This window comes from Parasteatoda tepidariorum, chromosome 11 (assembly GCF_982258835.1).
Source record: "Parasteatoda tepidariorum strain Cologne lab strain chromosome 11, Ptep-v5.0, whole genome shotgun sequence".
Classification (NCBI taxonomy): Eukaryota; Metazoa; Arthropoda; class Arachnida; order Araneae; family Theridiidae; genus Parasteatoda; species Parasteatoda tepidariorum.
The window spans coordinates 70,673,573-70,696,922 of record NC_141765.1 but is presented as its reverse complement, the minus strand read 5'-3'; the positions used below and the strand labels follow the sequence as shown (position 1 = coordinate 70,696,922).

Here is a 23,350-nt window from a genome sequence, read left to right as displayed (position 1 = left end):
AATGCATATCAGTTTTTGAAAAATTTTGAGACTAAATTGCACTTTGAATCTCGCAATATAGCTAAGAATTTTATTATTTTCAATATTTGTTCATTACACAGGGTTTTGCTAGTTGTCAACTCTATGTAAATAAAAATTCCTTTTTCAAAATTCAACTATCCTATGAAATTTTAAACAGGAACTGTGGTACATTTTGGAAACTCGTGAAAAAAATCTATTGAATTGTTATAATTTATGTTTGTGTAAAATTTGTGGAGAACATTTATTAAAATAAGAAATTTCAAGTGTAGTTATTTAATTATTTTAAACAGAAAAATAATTAAAGTTCAAACAAAAATAAAATCATTGCTTAAAAGTGCATGATGGAGGATTAGTGTTAAATAATGAAATAAAATTAAGTCTTTCATATATCTTTTATGCCTCTCTAGAGTAATATTAAGGGATATTGGCAATGGTCTGAATTTTCTTCTTAGTTAAAAACTTAGAGCATTATATTTTAAAATATCTTTTCCATCAAATAGAGGAAATGTTATTTTTACAGCTTACATATTGAACTTTAGAAATCTGTAAGGTTCATTTAGAGACATTCGTAAAAATCTTATTTATTAAACTCAGAATTCTCATATATCATTGTAATAATTTTAAATTTAATTCTTATGCAGTTTTTCAACTCTGCAATATGGAATAATAGTGAAAATTCATTGTAATAAGACTTCTAAGTTGTAAATTATGCTAAGTTTGAAAAAAGATACTTTTTCTAAATCTGTCAATTGCATGCAATTTTAATAGTTTAATGTCAACATGAACTGAATCTTGAGTTTAAAGAGAAATCCATCGTATCATTGGAGCATTAGACAAACTTCTTTTCAAAAATAGAAAAAAAAGAAGCATTTTTAGGGTCTTATTTTTAAAACAGATGCAGATTAATAATAAAACACATTCCAAAAATTTATGACACTTTTTATAAAAAATTTAAATATATAATTTTATTTGATAAAATATTTTGACATTAGTTAAAATAAATTTTTCATAGTCAAGTTGTAAATATTTAAAAGTAAAGTTGTCCAAGACTATAAAACCGTGGTAGCTATTACTTATAAAAAGTAGATAGGAATGGTGGTATTTTACTAACTTACCGGAATGTATACAAACTCTATAGGTGCAATGTTGCTACCTTCGTTTGGCTGCAAAAAAAGAAAAAACATTTAGCTTCAATTATCTAAACAAAACGACAAAAATTAATTGGAATAAAAAAACTTACCATCTCCATTTTCTCTCACTTCAGAAGAAACTTCAGAATTAACTACACCATCATTATGCCTCACAGACTGAAAAAAAAAATTTTTATTTAAAAAAAAAACAAATCTAAAGCACTATAATAATTCATATATTCATAATTTTATATGAATGTAAAATAACAGCTTAAATATTTACAGATAAACTAGGAAGGGTCTGTGTGGCTGCATTACGACTTCTTTTGCTAGGCATATCACTTAAAATGGCTTGTAGATGTTGCAGTTGAGAAAGAAGGGATCTAAAATAAAATATGAACATATGTGTATCAAACGATGTACAAATATTTGTTACAAAATATTTAACAAAAACATGCTTTGGAATGCAAGCAGTTTATAAGTAATTACCAATAATATTTAGCTTGTTAATATAAATTTGGTTAGCATTAGAGTAATGACATTGTTTATCAGTATGTTCCACTTTTTTTATATTGATTATATGTTTAATAAAAATGAAATTTCCTGATACTCAATATCAGTAATCTTGAAAAATTTATGTGTTACATAAATAAGTCATCTTGAAACAAATCATTCAAACACAACAAATAACTATAGTTAACATTAAAATAATTATTATTCTCAAACAGAGATTAATAAATGTATTATAGATAAAAGCCTAATGTTAACAGAGTTTGGCTTTAAATATAGACATACACTACAGCCTTTAATCCATTACTTGGTTATGGTATTTCCCAACATTCATAACAAACTCTAACCATTAACTCACTATAGATAACTATAATTATGTGATATAAAATGCCCATTAAAACCTTTATATTTTTGTATAACTTGCATACTACAGTAGACAAAAAAATTTATAATTTGTATTACTGCCGGACAGGTTTAGCAATACCCAAGTGTTTTTCATGCTGTTTTATCGTAATGTTGAATAACTTGAAGGAAAGTTAGATAGATTGATGAGTCCAACAGCTAAAAACAGCTACATCAAATTAAATATAGAAAACATTACATAACTCAAGAAAATCAAATGGTGTCAAACTAAATGCGAGGGGAAAACAAAAGGAGAAAAGATCATAAAGACATCTTAGGGGTTGTAGATCCAATGTTTTTCTAAAAGAGATAAACCCCTGAGAGGGTTTAAAAGTTGAGAAACATGTCTAAAACCAGTAAAAAAGAAATCTTAGAAAACTTGGAATGCTTAGAGCAGGTTGATCATAAATAATGAGAATCCTTTGCTGCTTGAATTCTTCATATTAAATATTTCAGACACTCAATACAAACTAAAAAAAAAATATTTCGGAATTAAAAATTTAAAAAAAAAATTTAATATATTTAATAGGAAAAATTAGTGGAGAATTATGAATCACTTCCTTTATATTTTGAAATAATTTAATAATAGCAATTATTTTACATTAAAGTTTTTTTTTCTATGGTGTTTAATTCTTTTGATTGATATGTTTTTTAAAAAAATGTTGCATTAGCAATCATACTTTCATAATATTTACTTGCTCTAGCATGTTTAGTTACCAAATTTTGTAGCATCCAGAGTAGTTTTCTAGTTATACAATGTCAAACCCATCGTACGGTTTTTTGACCAGTTTGTAGACAGATAAAAAGTAAGACAAGTTGTGAAAATTTTAATAATTATAAGTTACCTATTGTTTCCCTCCAAAGAATCCAATTTCTTCTTGTACTCTGAATTCTCACAAGAAAGGATTTCCACTCTAAAGAAAATTAACTAGATTAAAATCTTAAAAATGTAACCTTGTAATTTATACAGGGTATAAAAGAACAATCATTGTAATATATATTTTTCCTTATAATAGATATTGTTCTTTAAAAATTAAACAACTCTTAAACTATATTTTAGTTTATGGTATATTTACTGGAATTTAGAAAAAAATATAGACACTGGGAGAATATATCTTATAAAATAGAATTATGATTAAGTTTGTTGTTTTCATAATATGTTATTTTATTTGATAAATAATGATAATAAATTATTTGATAATGATTACAAAGCATAAGGGCACCTACTTTTCTAGTTCTAGTAGAATAAAAAATTTGTTGCTTTAGTGTTATTCTGAATCTGAACATTCTGATTATTTTTTAAGTTATAAGAAGAAATAATAAAAAGAAATTCACAATTTTTATGAAAAATTATGAAACAGTATATTATTTTTATTGTGCTCATAATTGATCATTGCATTTTGTGCACTTAAAAATCATTTATTAATTCAATATATAATATGTTGGACATCTGAATGTATCAAAATGAACACATTTTGAAATTTTAGAATTTTTCTCATAAATTTGCATATTCTTTTTGTTAAAGTGAAAAAAAAATTTTTTTAAATTTTAACAAATATTTTTTAAGTAATTTCGTTTCAAGTTTTTTTTTTTCCATTTATGATCTCAACTATTATAAAAATATCAATTGAAACATGAACTAAATATTCAAAATCATTATTACGAAACATATTTAAATAAATTTCTTTAGCTATGAGAGTAATTTGTGTACAAAATTGTGAAGCTATTAAATTAAAATATTCATATTAAAATTATTTCTGTGTAATTTTCATACTTTTTTTCTAAAGCATCCATATATTCCTTTTTCTTCCGTCTACTTTCTTGAGCAGATATCTAGAAAATAAAGGCAATATAATTAAAAGGATATAACAGAATTGGACTCATAAGTATGCATTGTAAAATCAAACTTAACGGATGCAAATATATTTGTTAAAATTGCCATCTAGAGTTAAGTGTATCATCTGAAATAGTTTATGATGGTTTATTTTTATAGTGCATTATATGTATTTTAAGTTTTGACAAGTTTTAAGCGATTTACTCAGTTCGTATGCATCACACCTGATACAGAACTATTTTCTTTTAAAAAAAGTAATTTTAGGTTCCTTTACAGTATTGGTGACTAAGCTTTTTTAATTGTTTTTGGGAACTGTATCTAACTCTACTCTTGGTTATAAAAATTTTTAAGAAAGTTATTTGGTATAATTAAAATAATTTGAAAATATTTAGCGAGGTTTTACAGCATGAGAAGCTAATTTGTGTGCACTATTTCCTCCTGTCTTTCAAGGGTACAAATTTAATTTTTATATTTCCCAAGATACGAATTTATTAGTAATTTTATGTTTAACTTAACCTGGCAAATTTTAGAATTTATTTAACTCTTGCCGTTAAATGTTTAGTAAAATCAGTTGAAAACTAATGAAGTTACAAAGTTCACACATATGAAAAAACACTACTTTGAAAAAGCATATGGTGATCATAATGTATATATCTATAATATTATGATTCTACAGTACCAAGTAACATATATTGATTCAACGTTTTATAAATTTGGTCGTTAAAATATATTTTTTAAAAAAAAAAGTTATGTTATATTTAATAAAAATAACGAAAATACACACTTTATTTTTAATCTTCCTTCTTATTTTCTTTAAGGACCTTTCTTCGGCTTTAGTGAGAGGTAATTTTTGTGGAATGTGATAGCCTTCAGCCAATAAGGTTCTTTTCTCTTCATCTGTCAGATGTAAAACTCCAGTGGCACCTTTCTATTAAAATAAGCAATAAAATATTTCATTAGAATACTGCAAATATGTTTATCAAATATATAAATTAAAACTTATGCTTATATTTATTATCTGCATAAAAATAAAGTTAACAACTGGGAAAAGAAGTTTGCAGTCCCGTTTAAAACAGAGCATGATGTTCAATTAAAAAAAAATGCTCACATCAGCTTTTTTGTTGATGAAATAAGGAGTAGAAGAATTTAGAAAACAGATTAACTCTACCTACAGAAGCTATTGTAAACTAGAAATCAGGTTAGATCCTAAAGAAGTAAAATTTTTTTAGTTCAATAAATCTAGAATCATTGAGGAATATGTTCAGTAATTAAGTTCCAGCATAAATTTACAGTTCATAAAATTTCAAAATTTGAATTATTTTTAAAATCAAACTTCGATACAGTAATAAAACGTGTACCATATTTATAAATGAGAATGTGAAATAAATAAAATATTTCGCATTAATGAAAACTAGTTTAGTTTTGGAATTCTTCTGAAGTATTTAGTATTAAATTAAAATAAAATATGTATCACAAAAAATTAAGTACTAAATATCCAAAAGATAAGTTTTCAGACAGAATTTTTCAGTTAATTTCTTGACATTAAATATTATTAAAAAATTGCAATTTGGCATATATGTTAAATATTTTGAGAATAAAGATAAAATAGGTTTCATTATTATAAAACATATGGTAGTCAAAGTCTAAAATGGCTCGATTCTTACCGGTTGACTACTGATAAGAGCTGTTTGGCTATTACTAGAATGCTTTGATGTGACAGGCATTACAACCTTTGCATGTGACTTTCGTCCTCCAGTGTGTCCCGAAGACTGAGTGGATGAAGATGAAGATGATGAAGTGGAAAGTAAACCTAATGATGAAGATGAGTGTGAGGAGGAACTGCCATGGACTGGAGAAAGACTTCCCTCAGAATCACTACCATTGCAAGAAGGAGGAGTCGGAGGAAGTGAAAATCCACTAGCTAAAATTATTTACACAACATTTAATATTTTCTAGATGTACGTGGAAAGCACATGAAATATGAATATTTAAATCATTTTTTTAATATTATTTTCAAGGACTTCTTAATAGTGAGAAAATTTCATACAAATATAATTAAAGTAAAAATAAAATTATTGTAGCTAATATATGTTACTAAAGAGAAAATTATAAAGCATCAGTTAGGGGTCCAGAATAACACTATTTATGGTTCAATTAATTGCACTATATATAAAATAACTAGATCTCTACAGTAGATTTTGTAAACATAAAGCTTCCTTAGATATGAATTATTTAAGTGATGAAGGAAAAGTATATTTCATTAATGGAGCTTATAATATATATAAGTTTGAACATGATTCCTTTGTACTTTACTAACTTTTTTTCTAAAATTAAAATGACAATTTAACACAGCCACTCTCTATATAGCCACTTTGTATAGAGGTATTTAAGTAGTTTTGGAGGCTGAAATAGTGTTCCAATTCTTCTAAATTCTTATTTTAATACTCTCTAGTCAATGTTTAGCTAACTATTTTATTCATCTAAGCTCATACATTAATATCCGAAATAAAAGTTCCAACGAGATTTCTTCTCCACTTTAAATCTTGGAAGAATATAACCCAAAAGACTTCTTTAATATTCTCAGAGCCAGAAAAATTTATTTACATTTTTTAACTAGAAAACATTTTTGAACTATCTACCAGTTAAGACTAAGTTTTGCCAAATGAACTCTTTAATTCAATATTTTTTATAAACCTATAAATTTGCATACTATATATGTATATTTTTACTTGGTTAATAGTTTGGGAATCAAGCCTGAAAGCAAAATATAGCTTTTAAGTTTATGTGTTTAAAACCTTGTTACCTTCAATATTGCTAAAATCCCTCGTTCTTGCACTAGTCTTCAATTTTCTACCAGCTCCTAAAAAATTAAGGGGAATCCTAACAAATTTTCGAAATTTTAATTATGTTTTTGACAAACTAATATTTTAAATGTGGTTTTTTAAAAAAAAATGGATTAGTTCTACTTGTCTTTTCAAACTGTTTTCAATAAAATTTCTGCATTGAATTAAACACTGAGCTTTTTTTATTTTTTTTGTTGTAAATTTTTAATAGACATACCTTTAATTGAGCACTAACTTTTCTTCCAACAATATTTTTCTCTGATACCCAGTTGCACTGAAGAGTGAAGTCATCAATTATAAAAGCAAATAGGAATGCACTCAAGGGATAGAAGACTGCGAAAATTATTATCGGGACTGTTCTAATACAGCCGGGAAATTTTAAGAATCAGTAAGTGCTTGAAAATTCTTTTGCATGTTTATGAAAATTAATATTTTAAGAATCAAAAAGTAAATTATTGTTTAAAAAAGGCTCTCTCACGTAGTTTACAAAATATAAAATTACACGTTTTTGATTTAGAATAGAAGCTCTCGAAGAACTTTGATTCAAGGCCCATGAAATTTGTGTCCAGCCTTGAAGTAAAAATAAATTATGAGGCATTCCAAAAGTCCAGTTTTTTAATTGTTTGATTTCCATTTGTTCTGTTGCATTTGAATGACCTAGTTTCTGTTAGATTATTGCAAATTTGAACTACAAAGAATTTTAAATACATATAAAACTTATACTAAAATAAATGCAAGGAGGAAAAGAAAATGTTAATAAATTATTTCTATATGCAGTGCTTATTGCCTCTTTAGATTTGCATTCTTAAAAAATGCAAGGATATTCTTGTTTAATTATTATTGCTTATAGATACTCAGGAATAAAAATTCATAAATACAAATTAGATTTATTGGAAATCAACATTGATATTCAAACAATGCAAATTTCCTGTAATGCATTTCGTCCATGGCGGTTGTTTGTCGATATCAATGTCCAGAATAAGTTAAATTAAAACCTATACTGCCAGCAGCAAAGGGACTTTATTGGTAAGGTAGTCAATTAGTCAAAATATTTTAAAAGATAAGTGTATGTACATACTTGAGACTGCAGGTTCCACTTTGATGTTGACTTTGGGATAAAGCATTTGGTTGTCTCTGGAAGTTGAAGATTGAAGAGAAGATGGCCTTGCAGCAAGAACTATGGTAGGCTGCTTGAGGAGGGATTGAGGATGCAAAGCAGATGATGCTGAAGACAAAGGTGGTGACGGAGCATTGAGGAGGGAGGATATTGTGGACAGATTGTGGGAACGAGGAGATGTTTCTGCTGGTGGAGGAGATGCCGGTTCTTGTTTGATGATTATGTCTTCAACAAAGTCTGTTTGACCACTGCTTGACGATATAGATACAGCAGGAAAGCATTCTGATTCCATATCTATACAAATAAAAATGAGCTTCAGCATTTATAACAAAATAAAAAAAATTATCATACTTTAGTGCAGAAATTTTAACAAATACTAAATTAACCAATTTCATAAGGTTATAGACTAATTTTTAATTATATTTTTGGTACTTACGAAACATAAATATATCGTTTAGTAAAGACACACAAGCCTTCTCATTAAGTAAGTATGACAAAAACTACAAGTTGTTTAATTTGTAGTTTTTGTTGTACCTACTTGATATATAATAGAAAGTAAATATTTAAAAATTAAAAAAAAACTTTTTATTTGCATAAAGCACATTTATAAATGAAGCTTTATACAAATGGAAACTAACGAAATAACAAATCTAAAAACCATGAAAGTTATTTTAAAATATTATGATGGGTTTATTATTTTATAAACATCAAATTACTATCCCATTAAAAAAAAAAAAAACTAATGCTGCCATCTGTTGCTAAAATAATACTTCAAACATTGACCCTTAAAAGTTTAGAGCTGTTATAATGTTCTTTAATTTCAAATAAAAATTCAAAATAAATAAAATGAATAAATATCCATAAATATAAAATAATAATATACATATAAAAATAAATACTGAGGTATGATAAAATGCACAGCATTAATATTTTTTGCTTCATAGTAAGTATAGTTTGATTTAAGTTAATTAAAACGAAAGTGTGAAAATTGACGAAAATTAAAAATTTAATATTTTTACTTGATTATAATTAAAATTACGATTTCAAAAATCTATAATTTTAAAACTACTCATTAGAGAGACCTGTTATTTTAGCAGAACAATCGTGAGGCAATGCAATTTTGTATGGCAAAGGAAAAAAATAGTTCCTGTCTGGGTAAAGACCAAAAATGGATTCGTTACACACAGGAATGTTGTTAGCCAAAAGGAAACGATATAATTTTGGGGTTCACTAAAAAAAATTATCAGTGATAAGACAAGAATGCGTATTTACAGCGAAAATAGTGATAATGCCAAAAAGAAGAAAAAAGAGCTTCATCGAACAAACATCTTACTGCCCTCGGCTTCGTTTCGCTAAAAATTGGAAGTGCAAAACGGCACGTTCCACAACGGATAAGAGGGTCTCTGTACTGATGCAATGGATGTGGTGTGTGATGCTTGCCTTCAAGTCGGCTTGATCCGTCAGCTGTAAATAACATTCTTAAGGTCCCTTAAAGCCAGAAATCACACGGGCTTAAGTGGGGGGAACGTGGCGGCTACGTTGTTGGAAAATTGCGTCTTATGATCCTATCATCTCCAAAGTGATCACTCAGCAGCTGCTTCAGGGGAGTGGCAATATGCGGAGGAGCGCCATATTGCATGAATATTCTCCCATCCACACACTGACACTGAAGTGCCAGAAGGACATGGCTATGCAAAGGTGCTTCATACCGTTTGCTAGTAACAGGATCGGTAGGTGTGATCTCTTCGAAGAAAAACGGACCAACGACAAACTCTGCCGTTATTTCGCACCACATAGTTACCTAATCAGAGTGAAGAGGTAATGGCTGGAACGGATTCTCTGACACCTATATCCAGCAATTTTGCGTATTTACAGAACCTTGCAAATGGAAGTGGTCTTCGCTAGACCACAGAATGTTCCATAGAAATTCGTTGTCAACTTCCATCCGAGTAAGCAATCGTAGTGCAAAAGATTCATGTGCATCCAGGTCAGCAGGTAGCAACTGCTGCACATGAGTTATCTTGTACAGGTAACAGCTCAAGATGTTCCGTGGGACTTCTACTTTACGCACTGTGCTGATTGGTATATCCAGCATTCTGCCAATTCCTCGTGAATTACATACAATAAATCAAATATGTTTTAATTTAAATATGTATTAATTTAAATATGTATTAATTTAAATATGTATTAATTTAAATATGTATTAATTTAAATATGTATTAATTTAAATATGTATTAATTTAAATATGCATTAATATAAACATGTATAATATGAATATGCAATATTTGTTGTTTATTTACTCATTTTTAAGTTATTTATAACAAAGGCAAATTAATTATATTAATAAATTTGAACACATAATTCTAATAAGAATAATTCTAAAGGAAAAAAAAATGTATAATATTTAGAGGCGCAGAGATGAGGGGTCCTAAGCAAAGGTCTCTCAGGCCTTCTGAATAATCTGGCACTGAGTGTTATACTTTTGCATAAATTTTTCTTTTATTTTTCAATTAAAGTAGATTTTGTCATACACAAGATTCCTTAAAAATTTCATTTTTATAAATACATTAAACTGTAATAATTTTGCCATCTGTCATCAGTCCTTTGCGAAGAAACCTGTATAAAAAAATTAAATTCTTCTTTTATCTTAGTCTACAGTTCAAAACATGTGTGCTAAAATCATAAACACTCATGAAAAATTGTACACAATTATTTTAAAAACAACTATCGTGTTTAAGGTGGTGTAAAAAGTGAAAAAAAAAATCTGATTTTGAGATAAAAACACTTAAAGATTTTAAATCCCTAGTCTATCCAGTGTTATCACCTTGCACAAAAACTGCTTTGACTTTGCAAATAAATGAAGTAAAAACAAAAGTAAAATATTTTTTAAAAACTTAAACTACAGAAATTTTAAAATTTATAAAAAACTCAATTTCAAAAATTTTGTCCGAAATCATGTTTTTGCTTTAGTCAGATACCTTAAATTTTAAATTCAATTTTGGATTAACTACATGTTAATAGCATATAATTTTAAAATTTTTTTATTCTTCCTTAAAATTTTGTTTTTATTACCTTACACAGGACGTCTGTAAAAACTACTGATTAAAAAAGCATATTTTTAGCAGATTTTAAATTAAAAAAATTTCGATATGATTTTGTGCTTTAGTTGAGAGGGAAGGATGTAAAAATTCTTTTTCGTTAAAAATGTTTTATGGTCCAAAATTTTTCGCAGTATATTAAGATTATTTTTCATATAAAACCATCAAACTTTCAACCCCCTAATTTTAGCTAAATAATTAAATACTGTTTAGCTTTAATATGTTGAAACTAAGTTGTAAAGTGACTTCCAAATTACTTTCCAAAACGTGCTTTAAACATCTCAAAACTAATTGTCATTGATCTGTTTTCAAAATATTTTAGTTGCAGTGTAAGTCAATTAAAGTTAGCTTTTAGAATTTATTTTTAAAGTTTCTCAGAATATTGATATTCTTCAGTCACGTTTCCATCAGTTTAATTGGTTTAGCGTTCCTTTTGAAGTGTAGGCTTTAGGCTGCAGTTTCTAAGAACTTTGAAACCGATTTCCATTATAATATTCCCGTAATTATTTTTAGACTAGATTTAAAATTCATTCTTTTCTTTTGTTTCTTAAGTATCATTAAGCAGCATTCTTTTATTTCTTACACGTAGGTAAAAGGTGTGTAGTTTAATAGCAACATTTTAAATAATGTCATTCAAGTATTCTAATTAGTACATTTATATATCAAATAAAAGAAGAGAAATGCAAATTAAGATTTTATTATTTAGTGAGTCATGCTTCTGGATACTTCAGAAAGACGTTTAAACGAAATGTTAGCAAATAATTAAAGAATAAACATATACTCCTTAACTAGCACGCTATTTTCCTCTAAATCATAAAAATATAGTAAAAAATTTAGCTTTATTTTTTGCTTAAAAAACTTAAATACATTTCTAGAACTCATTATTTATGAAGCTAATATTTTCCTCACATATGTATTATTTCAGTATGTATGTTAATAGTTTCAGAATGCAAATTACATATGAAGGGCTCGCACTATAATGATAAGCCCTATTTTCAATTTATCGTTTTTTTTGTTGAAAGAAATGAAAACTATGCAATGGGATCATAGTCACGTCATACTTACAATCCAGAGGTGAATGTAGTATGTTATGTATATAGTAAATGTTATCAAGTACTTGTATTCACATTTCGTTGCTATTTTTATACTTAATATTGCTCTGTTGAACTATCAGTGAAAGTTACAATGAGAAAAATGACATTACAGGACAAAGATAAATAAAGGTTTTTTTAAAAATTACTTTCGCTAAAAATGTTTGTTTCCACAATTATCTGAATGATGCAAAATAAAATAAAGCATTCTAATCCGCTAATTAAATGATGAGTGATTCATATATTTTTATTATTACGACGTTTGAGGGAAAAACAATTATTAGCCACTAACAATTATCGAATTCGAAACAAAGACTTTTTTCTATAAATGAGTTTATTAATACTTGTTCAGCATATGTTTCATATAGATGATTTCTTCAACATATAAGATACCGAAATTAGTTAATTTTATAAAATGTAATTTATATTCAATTAGAATTTTATTTGGTATAATGATCTTCAATGTCAACGATATGTTATTTACTTATATTGGAAGAAATAGATCGATGGGTACCAGCTTGGATGGAAAGTAAAGGCGGCCTATACGCAGTGCTGGCCATAATGTCACAATCAAGTCGTTGGTCACGAAATAGTGGAGACTTAACCTCCATGACTCCCTGGCCCATAACAGACTGTTGTGGGAATACTTTACTCCATAAATATTTAATAAACATTGAGTAAATTAGATTCTTCATTTTTAAATTTTACATTTTTTTGAAGTATTAATTTCCTTTCTATTTTCATTAAAATAAAGTCGGTTAAATTATTTATACTCTTTATTTTATTTTATTATTTATTTTTTTAAAATTACTACTAGGTAATTTGGAGAAAAAAAATTCCTAATGCGACAACAATTCGTGCTATTTATGATGTTTTTTCCGAGAGAAAAAATAATTAAAGTGCAACAACTGTTAATAATGATTTAGGAAATATTAACGAAGATACTAATACATGAAAAATCACTTTTAGATAGTATTGATTAGCATTTATTTAATATAAATTAATGAATTCTTTAGTGTACGACTTCGTTATTGCTGAATGCTGGTGTGGTTATCACGTGATACTCCATGGAAGCGATATTTAGTGATAAATTGACCCTATAAAATTTTTCTGTGTAATGTGATGTTAATCAAGTGAAAATTTCTAAAAATTATAAAGTACCTATTCGGAGACAATATTAACAACTTGATGTAGAAATATCACCTTGATAATAATATTATATATATATATATATATATATATAGCTTATCACTCGATTGCTTAAGTTTTTTAATATTATTCTATTTTATAGACATTTTTCCAGTTTTTGTTAAATACAATGAAAATGCAATTCACCCTTTATCAATTACTAATATTTGTAAAAACATTTAACAATAAACATTTAGGTAAAAAAAATGAGTATATTAAACCAAATTAAAAAATCATGCGTAAGAAAAAAAATTAAGAAGCAAATTTAAGAAAATTTTGATTGAACAATATCATTTAGTAAAGTTTTTCACGCAATTAATTAGTAAGAATATTATTTGCTGTTATTTTGAAGTATAATGTTTTTTTTCTTTAAATAAAATTTATCACAGACATTTTCTCTTTCTTAATAACTTAATAAAAAAAAATTCAAATTTAAAATTTAAAAATTATTAACAAATTGAACTAAAAATTACCAAATAATTTCTAACAGTTAATGAACAGGCTATATAAATTTACGTTTTTGTCGTTTTGATTGCAATATGTTTTTGCCCGAAATTTTATATATATCTTCCTTCTCTCTATATATAAATGCTTGTATTTTTATGAATTCATTACTATCAAGGATTCTAAAACTTCTATTAAACAGTACACCCTACACATAACAGTTTTTAAACAAATATGATTTGCATAAATAAAAATAAATGTTAAAATGACTAAAATGTTAAAATGATGAAGATGAAGTTTAAGGCGTATTAATTGAATGACTTTTGAAGAAATGGGAAGAAATTTTAAAAACTTACCATATGTTTTAAAAATTCTCTCGATATTAATGGCGGCGAATTTAAAAGAATCTTAACTCACTTAATTTTCAACAATTATGCAAATTAGTGGAGGACGGACGACTAAATAATAACGTTGTAATTAGAATTTAAAATTTTACAGGAACGTAAATGATTCAGCTAATTTTATTAATATCGATTTGATTCTCAAAAAATTAATCTTGATAAAATGTTTCTTTATACTGACAAAGCTAAATTTTTTTTATATTTATTTTGAATAGATTTACAGTATACCTTCACAATAAATTTATAAATGATGATACGAAAGAAAGAGTACCTTAAAGTTAGAATAAATGTTAATTTTAATGCAATATAGGATTGATTCCAATGGCTTAAAAAATATGTAACACTTTTTGCTTAAATTAGACACTTTTTTTTAAAATAAATATTTGTAACTTTTTATCCGTTTATTTTTAATATCCAGAAATTTTCCTTAATTTTTTTAATTAAGTTGTATATTAAAAAAATTTAATGAAAAAAAAGTTTAAAAAAAAGTTATGATAGGTTTACAATTAATGTGCATTTTAAACTTATTACTAGTTTATCTTCGATTTAAAAAAACAATTATGTTATTTAATAAGACGGCCTTCTACGAATTATTATATAATTAAAGTTTTGTCAAAAACAGAATTCTCAAGCAAGTTAAATAATATTCCTTAAATTATCATTTTTCAAATTATAATAATAATAATAAATAATATAATAATAAAAAGAATGATGTAATAATAAAAAATAGTATTATAAAGAAGAACATAATAATAAAAAATTATATAATAAAAAATAATATAATAGTAAAAAATAATATAATAAAAAAAATTATATAATAATAAAAAAAAAATAATATAATAAACTTTTAACTATAATTTAGCTCTCCTGTTTACAGCCATTTTAGAGCAGTTAAATAATTCCACTAATAACTAAATAAAACTATCATTCGTTACAATGACAATAACAAAAAAATAATTTTTAATCAATCCTTAAAAATATCTGCATCAACTCCAATTAAAACTGTTTCTCAGGTAGTTTAATTCTTTACAAAATTCATTTCCGCTGAGCAAAAGAGAATCGAAACCTGTCTCAACTAGTGACCAATTAAAAGAAAAATAGATTCAATGGCCCATTCAACTAACTCATGCTGAGCTATTCCCCGCCTTACTTTATTACGCGAAGTGTGCGTACGTATTTATTGTACGCCAAGTACACGCATTCTAGGGGAGTCGTCACACCACATTCTTCACGGAGTCGTTCAACTTGTTGAGGATGGATTTTCAATCATTTCGTCCTTCTCAGGGAAAAATGTCTTTTTTTCCTGAATCTACATATCAACGGCCTCATAATGGACAAAATCGAAAACATTTGTTAATTCCATCACTCATAATAGAATACTTATTTAAGATGAAAGATATTCTTCGCAATTCCATTTTTAGAGCATTATTTATTTATTTATTTAATATCATTAACGTTACTTAAAATGGCATCCAATGAATGTGTTAACACAATTATGAGTTTAAAAAAATCTGCAGACCGTTGCTCTACTTAAATTAATTGCAATTGGATGGACTTGAACTACTTTGCGTGTCATTCGCATTAAAATAGCTAAATGTGTTATTTGAAATAAAAATAAATACTTTTAAATTTGCATTTGTGAAGTAGTTATTTGTTTCCATTTATGCCCTATTTCTTACAACTATAATGATATACTTTGGTTATCAGGACAGGAACCTATCAAAGGATTGCGATTAGGCAAATAATTGTATTTTAACGGCTCTTTACACAAATTCTACGAAGATTTTCTTCTTTTCTTAAAATTTTGCACAATTTATAAATTGTTAGTAAATGATTTACTTCTCAAATAGACGATATTTTTTTTAAACAATACATTTAAAAATTGAAAATAAGAAATAATTTTGAATTGATGCGTAATTCTGAAATTATTCCACATTAATTTTGAACGCTTCATAAATAATTTTCAGTGAATGATTTGCTACTCAAAAAAAGTCCGATTTTTCTTCCTTCCATTTCAAAGAATAAAAGTTTAAAACTGAAAATAGGAGATTATTCAAAATTTATATATAATTCCGAAATTATTTTAAATAATATATATTTATTCTGAATTTCAATAAATAAAATACACATGTTTGGAAAAGTATAGAATCTTATCGCTTATAAAATTGCTGGATATTTTTCTCTATAAAGTATTATCTTTTGATGATTTCATAATTTTTTTTTAATTAAAGAATATTAAGGAAATATTTAATGCCAATAATGGCATAACAAGAGTGTTATAGATACCAATAAAAATTGAGTGCGAAAGGAGAGAAATCTATTAATCTTTCAAGTAGTAACTAATTATACGACCCGATATCTAATGATAGTCCGGGCTGCAATTCATAATTTAAATTTGATTAAGTTTAGTTTCTAAGCAACAGTTCAGATATTTTTTTACTGATATGGCAACATTTCCTTTTTGTTAACTACTTTTCCCGAAATGGTTTTTACGCTGATCTGTTTATAAACTTCTTTTTTTAAATATATTGATGTTCAGAAGTCGGTTTGTAACGTAAGCACAAGTTCTTAAAAATAACTATTGTGTCAGTATTATTCACGAAAAAAACAAAGGGGAAGCTTCTACATAAAAAAATAAGAAAAATTATTTATTTTATTATTTTTAAAAAAAGCGAATCAGAAAAAAAAAATACAAAGTGAAATGATATAGAGATTGCAACAATTAGTTTTGTGATTAGATATTCGTAATCACAAATATTTTCATAAAAGACAAAAATTCAGCACTTAAACTTTTGGCGTTCAAGTCACATTTATCTTAATTTGATAAGTTTATATTAGTTCACTTGAGAATTGTTGCATTAACTTCATTATAAAGTAAATGAGTAATTTTAAGTAGCAAAACAAAAAAATAATTTAAAAGTCCCCAGAACTTAATTTCTTCAGTATTCTAAAAACAATTAAAATTAATATTTAACGTAACAAATTTAGATTAAATTGCATTTAATTAAAATCTTTATTTTATTTATTGTGAGTGTAAATACTTAATTCCATTGTCATGAGGTCTGAAAGCTGGGAAAACTGTTTATTAAAGTCTTATAAATAAATGTTTGTTAAATAATATAAAAAAAATTCACTGTCATATATATGTTAGAGCGTAGCTATTTATTTTGATTGTAATCTTCAGTGTACAAAATATAAGCTGTAAATTGACTCAGTGTCTGATTTCCTAGATTTCTGTTTATCTATTTATTTGCGTGCACGTTAAAGGTCGTTCCCATCTTCGTGAAGGGTTGCCTCCAAAGAATATTTCGTTGTAAATTCACCGCCAAAACAATTGCATTAAGTAGGTCAGCAACAGAATGAAAATTCAACTCTGTCTGTTCACATATTTCGAATTTTTGTCAAGATTTTTAGATTATTCAAAAAACAAGATTAATCCTAATTGTTATTCGCATACGTATTGCGTGTTGTTGTGTACAAAGTAATAAAGTAAATCCGGTAACTTGGCATTTTAAAGTTTGATTATTGTCACCTGGATAAGTTTCAAATGAGATAATTATCTTACTATTGTTTTCTTCTCAAACTTGCCAAAAATCATATTTTAAAACGCAGGTAAATTTGTTCCTGTTTACAGCAATAAAGATAACTGATGTTATTAGATAAGAATGAGAAAGTATATATAACATTATATTTATAACCCATTAGCTGTAATCTTAAAATATTAAACGTACAAATGTATCGAAAATATCTTTATCGCGATTTAAAAAACCAGGGGTTGTAGACAAAATTCACCAGGCGCTCCATTAATAGTAATCTTAACTCAAGTTTACATCCTGTTTCGAAAAAACACTCTTTTGAATTACGATAGTTAGTTATAATTTTTTGAACTCCTCGGGTATTAAAATTTGGGAGAAAAGGAAGATAAAAATCAATCAAAAATCAATGAAATAGCATCACAGCTTAAGACGTAATTGATTAATTAAAACCATGTTCATACACAGAGGACTCTGAGTACATTAAAAAAAGCGACATTTAATTAAGAGAAAAGCTACGGTTATAAAGAAAATTGAAATGCGACAAACTATCAATATTTCAAAATATGGCAGGGAAAAAGCTCTATCTCTAACATTTTTGGAAAAACACATTAAGATTGTAGGCTATTTTTTTTAACTATCAATTCCGGTCCTGTAATTTTTGTTAAAAAAAATTAGGTTTTTATAAAAAAAATTTTGTACTTGGAATCGTTTAAAGCTTTTAAGTTGGTGTGAAATTATATAATATTAAGCTGACCTGGATCCTCCTTAAACAAAAACTTGCAGCAAAAGTTCTATTCGAAACAAGAACATTCGAAACATTCGAAAGAACATTTGAAAACTTAATTTTTTTTACCTTTCTTGATATTAAAATTATTTCTGTTAGAGAATCTCTGCGAAGTATTTCTGTTCTTAGTATTTTAAATTTAAAAAATAAAGCGGCGAGCTTACAAAGACCTGTATAGAAATTTTACCACCATTATCTTAATTTTAAGAGGATCTGGTCAGCTTAATAATAGGGAAAAATCGAGATGAAAAAAACATTATTGGCAACAATTTCAATTAAGACAAGTTTTCTTTTTCTTTCTTAAGAAGTTCGTCAACCGCAAAAGCGGAAATTCTTTTTTAAAAAATTTTATGCGGAAATAACTAAATAGATCACTTTACACTCAATTAAAATTTATGTGAATCATCTAAAGGTAAACATTTTTTTTCTAACTTTTTCGGAAATCGAATTAGTAGGACAGGAAATAATTGATTACGGTACAAATAATAACAATAATAAAAAACTTTTTATTTGAAAAACTATACTTGCCATTTTGTCGTAACTTGATGCTTTCAAATGAATTAAAAAATTCATAAAACCTAAATTAAACTCTTCCGGCTTAAACGAAAATTCTGATTTTCTGGTATAGAATTATGTTATTCAACTATTATTATATTATTCTACAACTATTATTATTATATTCCACTATTATTACATTCACCGTTATTTATTCTGCTATTAATATTTATTACTTGGTTCATGGGAAGAAAATAATTATTTCAAGGCGAAAACGTAAGAAAACATTGTTGGTGGTCGCAAATAAGCAATTACATTCTTTTTTTTTATTTATTTACGTTCGAGAACTGGAACAGAGCTTATTTTTCAATCGATTGTGCTTGAAACTGAACCGCAAATTAACAAATAAGAGTTGAGGTTATTGTATAGAATTAAAAGAAGAAAAAAAATTGAAATTACTTTATAAATTTCTCATTCTAGTTATGCTCTGTTTTACTTTTAACAGAGTTAGAGCAGCCTAATTACTTATTTATTTTAGCATTACGCCATTTTTTTAAAGACATTTTTTTTCGTTAAAGAAAAGAAACCCATTTTTCTTTAAAAAAGGAAAAACCATCTTACTGGCGGATTTAACGATTTTTGTTTTAATTTCATGTCTAAAAATTGACTTATCAAGTATTAAGAAATTTAATAATTAAGTTATGGAAATGTTGGCTTGTCAATATTATATATATTTGTGTGTACGTATAATCTAAGAGGAATAATTGGAATGGAATTAGAAAGTTTCAACATATTCGGAAGGTGGGCAGACATTTTTTAATGCTACTCATTATTAATTCTCCATCATTTGGACTATCACATTATTGTTCTATTGCTTGTTAAAATTATTTTAAACGTTTCTAAATTTAACCTTCAACGCATCGTGATTATACAGGCAGAATATAAGTCATCGTTCTGCTTGATTTTGAAAAAAAAAATATATATAAATTTATTAAAACAATTACCAATTTATGATTCTGTTTCTCGAAAGGAAAAATTCGAAGCAAACTTCTTATTATTTCAACATTTTTTACGAATATATTTTTATCAGGCTAATTATTCCTGATATCTTCAGTTTTCAAAAATTGAACGTTATAGTTTTTACGGTAATTTCGCATAAAATTATCTAAAATATAAATGTAAAAAAATCAATATAAATAAAATATTGATTTTTTTACACTTATAACAGAAAATAATAAACTGAGAGAATATTTAAATAAAAAATATTTAGAAAATATAAATGTTTTCTTACTTATTGATGAATTATTGAAAATTATTTAAATAATCAATCGACTATTTAGTAAAAGCTTATTCTACGATTGTGATTTTTTTTATGCTAACTTTTATTGTACTATATTGTCATTCACAACAGTTACTTCACCTACATTTATCAATGATATTATCTATAATAAAAAATTGTCTAATATTTCAGCTTTTACAAAAATAAAAACGCTCTTATTTTTAGAAAAGTTGAAGTATAGGATCAATTTGGTCAAAAAATATTACGAAACAACTTATTATCATTATTCTAAAATTGGCTTCTTCAAACGTATGTTTAACGATGTCTACTGACAAAATCCTTGAATATTCAGCTAGATTATCGAACAATTCCCAAAATTACTGTTGAAAAAATGCACTCAACCTAACAATTCGCCCAATTACGCCCTTTTTAATAATTTATTAACTTTTTCTATTTAAAGAGCCAAAAAAGCAGATTAGAGGCCAAATCTGCTGGTATTTCCTTTTTTACGCTTAGGTGACGCGTCACGTCATTCATGACATAATATCACATTTCCTCCCACTACTACCTCTCATAAACCCCTAACAAAAAAAAAAGTCGCTTTTATCTGATGTTTCGAATTCCCCCTCTTATTACATAAGATATATATTTTCCATCTATTTATTTCTGTTATTAATCGTTATCTATAAAGAAAGTGATAGTAGATAATCGTTTACTAGCGATATACAGTTAATATTTATTACTTTCATCACCAGATTTTTACAAACAACTTCTGCGGCATACCATTTTTGTTTAAATTATTTCATTAACAATAACTGAAAGAAAAGGGAAAATATTTGAATCAAGTTTTTCGAAATTTATTACACCAATATTCATAGAAATTCTTGGAATAAGAAAATGTCCTCAACACATAGAATAAGTGTCCACAACAAATAGTATTTTGGAATGAAAGATTCCACAACAGATAGTGTACATAAAAATACATCAAACTTAAATCACGTTTTTCTGGAAACTTTATTTTTCAAAATTGTTACCTCGATGCCTTAGAAACTGTTCACTTGATTTCTATTTTGATGTTATTAGATTAGGTATAGATAATTAAATTTATTAAATTAAATTTATTCAATCATTATACAGAAGAATTTTTTTTTAAGAATTAAATTTTTTTTTCAATTTCATATTTTTATTTTCATAATTATATTTTCCGCTTCATATTTTTATTTTTTATACAAAATCAAACACGAAATTTTAAGCTATAAAGAATAAGAGATATTAAAAAATAAAATAAAAATAATAACTTTTACGCTAAATTATAGTGAATAAAGTTACCAAGGACATATTAACAAAATGGATATCAGATTATTAATTTCTGAGGCACGGGTGGGGCGAGTTTGAAAATTTCAAAGTTTCCTTAAAACGGATTTAAAAGTTTAAAGATTCATATTTGTGGCATTTGTGATGCAATATAGTATTGGTCAGTATTGGTTCAGTATTGGTCGTTTTAACCTTTTCAAGAGTTTGACAGAAAAGAATTCCTTTATTTTTACTCGAGCAACATATGGGAAAAAAATCAGAAAAAACTTAAGTTTATGTCTTACTTAAACTTAAGTCCATTAATCTTATTAAGAGTCAGTCGAAATTTATCTTTTAAAATATGACATAATATGACATATTAAGTCATATTAATATATGACTAAAAATTTCGGAGACTAAAATATATCCAAAATGATAAATTTTTTTTGTAATAAAATAAGAGTGTTGGATGTTTATTTAAAAAGACAATAACCACGAGTATTGACTAAGCGTTTTGGAGACTAAAATATTAACTATTAGACTAGTAAAAAAAGGAAATGGCATTAGACAAAAATGCAATCTAATTTCCACTGAGACAATTGCACAAAATAGTAGAGAATTTAATGATTTTTCTTGATAATTGTATAGTTTTTAACTTTCTTGCAGCGTTATTGGACCTTAACTAAGATACATTTCAGAAGTCACTACGAAGAAGCTCCAATGATACATTTTTTTTCCATAGAGCTTCGGAGTTCGAATCAAAAAGGCAACGCCTGTTTAGTCTCATTTAGCGACATTTTTGACAGACAAGGACATTTCTGAATGAGATACCGGAAGTAAATAGAATCAGTCTAGTGGAGGATTATTATTATAATTTTTTTTTATCTTATATTCTCTACAGATGAATTTAACACTTTTTTTTTTAACGTTCATCAATGTATACTGTCAAATGTCACCTTTCCATACGTGTAAAAAAATAAAGGAAATGGAAACTGAGTTTTTTTAAAAATATATTTAACGTTTAAAAGTCTTTACAATTAAATCATTCAATGTACGATACTGTAGAGACATTTCTAAGAAATACATTATTTGTATTTCAAGCACTGTTTATTTTAAATTGTCTTTCAAACGTTAACTGTAGGTAAATTATATCTACTTAAGAGTTGTACTTATTAAATGATATAGTTGACTAAATTAAGAGTTATAATAATAATATAGAGAGAAATATAGCTGCAAAAGCACAGAACTTCTATTCTAAAGAGATAAAATATGATACAAATATATTAGAGATCTTTTGTGATAAAATTTAAAAAATGAAAAAAAAATTATGTTTCTTACAGAACAATTCAGAAAAAGGATTGGCAGCGAAATAAGCAAATCCGGAATATACAGTCTAGCAAAATCAGTTTAGTTGAAAGAGTAAGCTAAATCTACACACGTATTTTTCTATTTAAAAATATTTTTTAAGCTTAATGAAAATAATACTATCGATATTTCTTAGAGATTTATTTTAAAGAATACGCAAAATACAAGAATAAACAAAAAAATATTGGTAATGAACATAGTACATTCGATTCCGAATTACTTCTCAGTCACCCCTTTTATTTTCAACAAGAAATACCCCAAAATATGAATATATGAAGGCAAAAATACGCCAGTCTACGGATTTTGAAAGAAAAAAAATGTAAAAGGAGCAATTCATTAGTACTTAAAGCATTTCTGTAGCAGTCCAGGGGGTCATACAGGTTGAGATTTTACTATTCCGAGATCAAGGGCATGATGATGGTTACGTGATCAGCATTGCGCTCCGACCACCTTTACATCCAAGACAAGTTGGTACCCATCGATTTAAAAGCTGGTTGGGCTTCAAGCCATCGACAGGG

At 26.5% G+C, this 23,350-nt stretch overlaps 1 protein-coding gene across 6 annotated transcripts in view; it reads right to left on the bottom strand.

Moving 5' to 3' along the window:
* LOC107443979 (cyclic AMP response element-binding protein A) overlaps nucleotides 1–23,350 on the bottom strand; it is a 207,091-nt gene that overhangs the window by 1,699 nt on the left and 182,042 nt on the right. For 4 of the 6 annotated variants that reach the window (XM_043040057.3, XM_087155076.1, XM_043040058.3 and 1 more), the window contains exons 3-11: nucleotides 7,819–8,151; nucleotides 6,701–6,757; nucleotides 5,562–5,818; nucleotides 4,682–4,825; nucleotides 3,838–3,896; nucleotides 2,909–2,977; nucleotides 1,435–1,534; nucleotides 1,262–1,328; nucleotides 1,137–1,184 (exon numbers count right to left, since the gene is read on the bottom strand). In XM_043040057.3, the coding sequence (XP_042895991.2) occupies nucleotides 1,171–1,184; nucleotides 1,262–1,328; nucleotides 1,435–1,534; nucleotides 2,909–2,977; nucleotides 3,838–3,896; nucleotides 4,682–4,825; nucleotides 5,562–5,818; nucleotides 6,701–6,757; nucleotides 7,819–8,151 (1,100 nt within the window). In that variant the 3' untranslated portion in view covers nucleotides 1,137–1,170. The remainder of the gene's footprint in view (nucleotides 1–1,136; nucleotides 1,185–1,261; nucleotides 1,329–1,434; nucleotides 1,535–2,908; nucleotides 2,978–3,837; nucleotides 3,897–4,681; nucleotides 4,826–5,561; nucleotides 5,819–6,700; nucleotides 6,758–7,818; nucleotides 8,152–23,350) is intronic. The other 2 variants (XM_071187608.2, XM_043040056.3) reach the window with 1 other exon arrangement.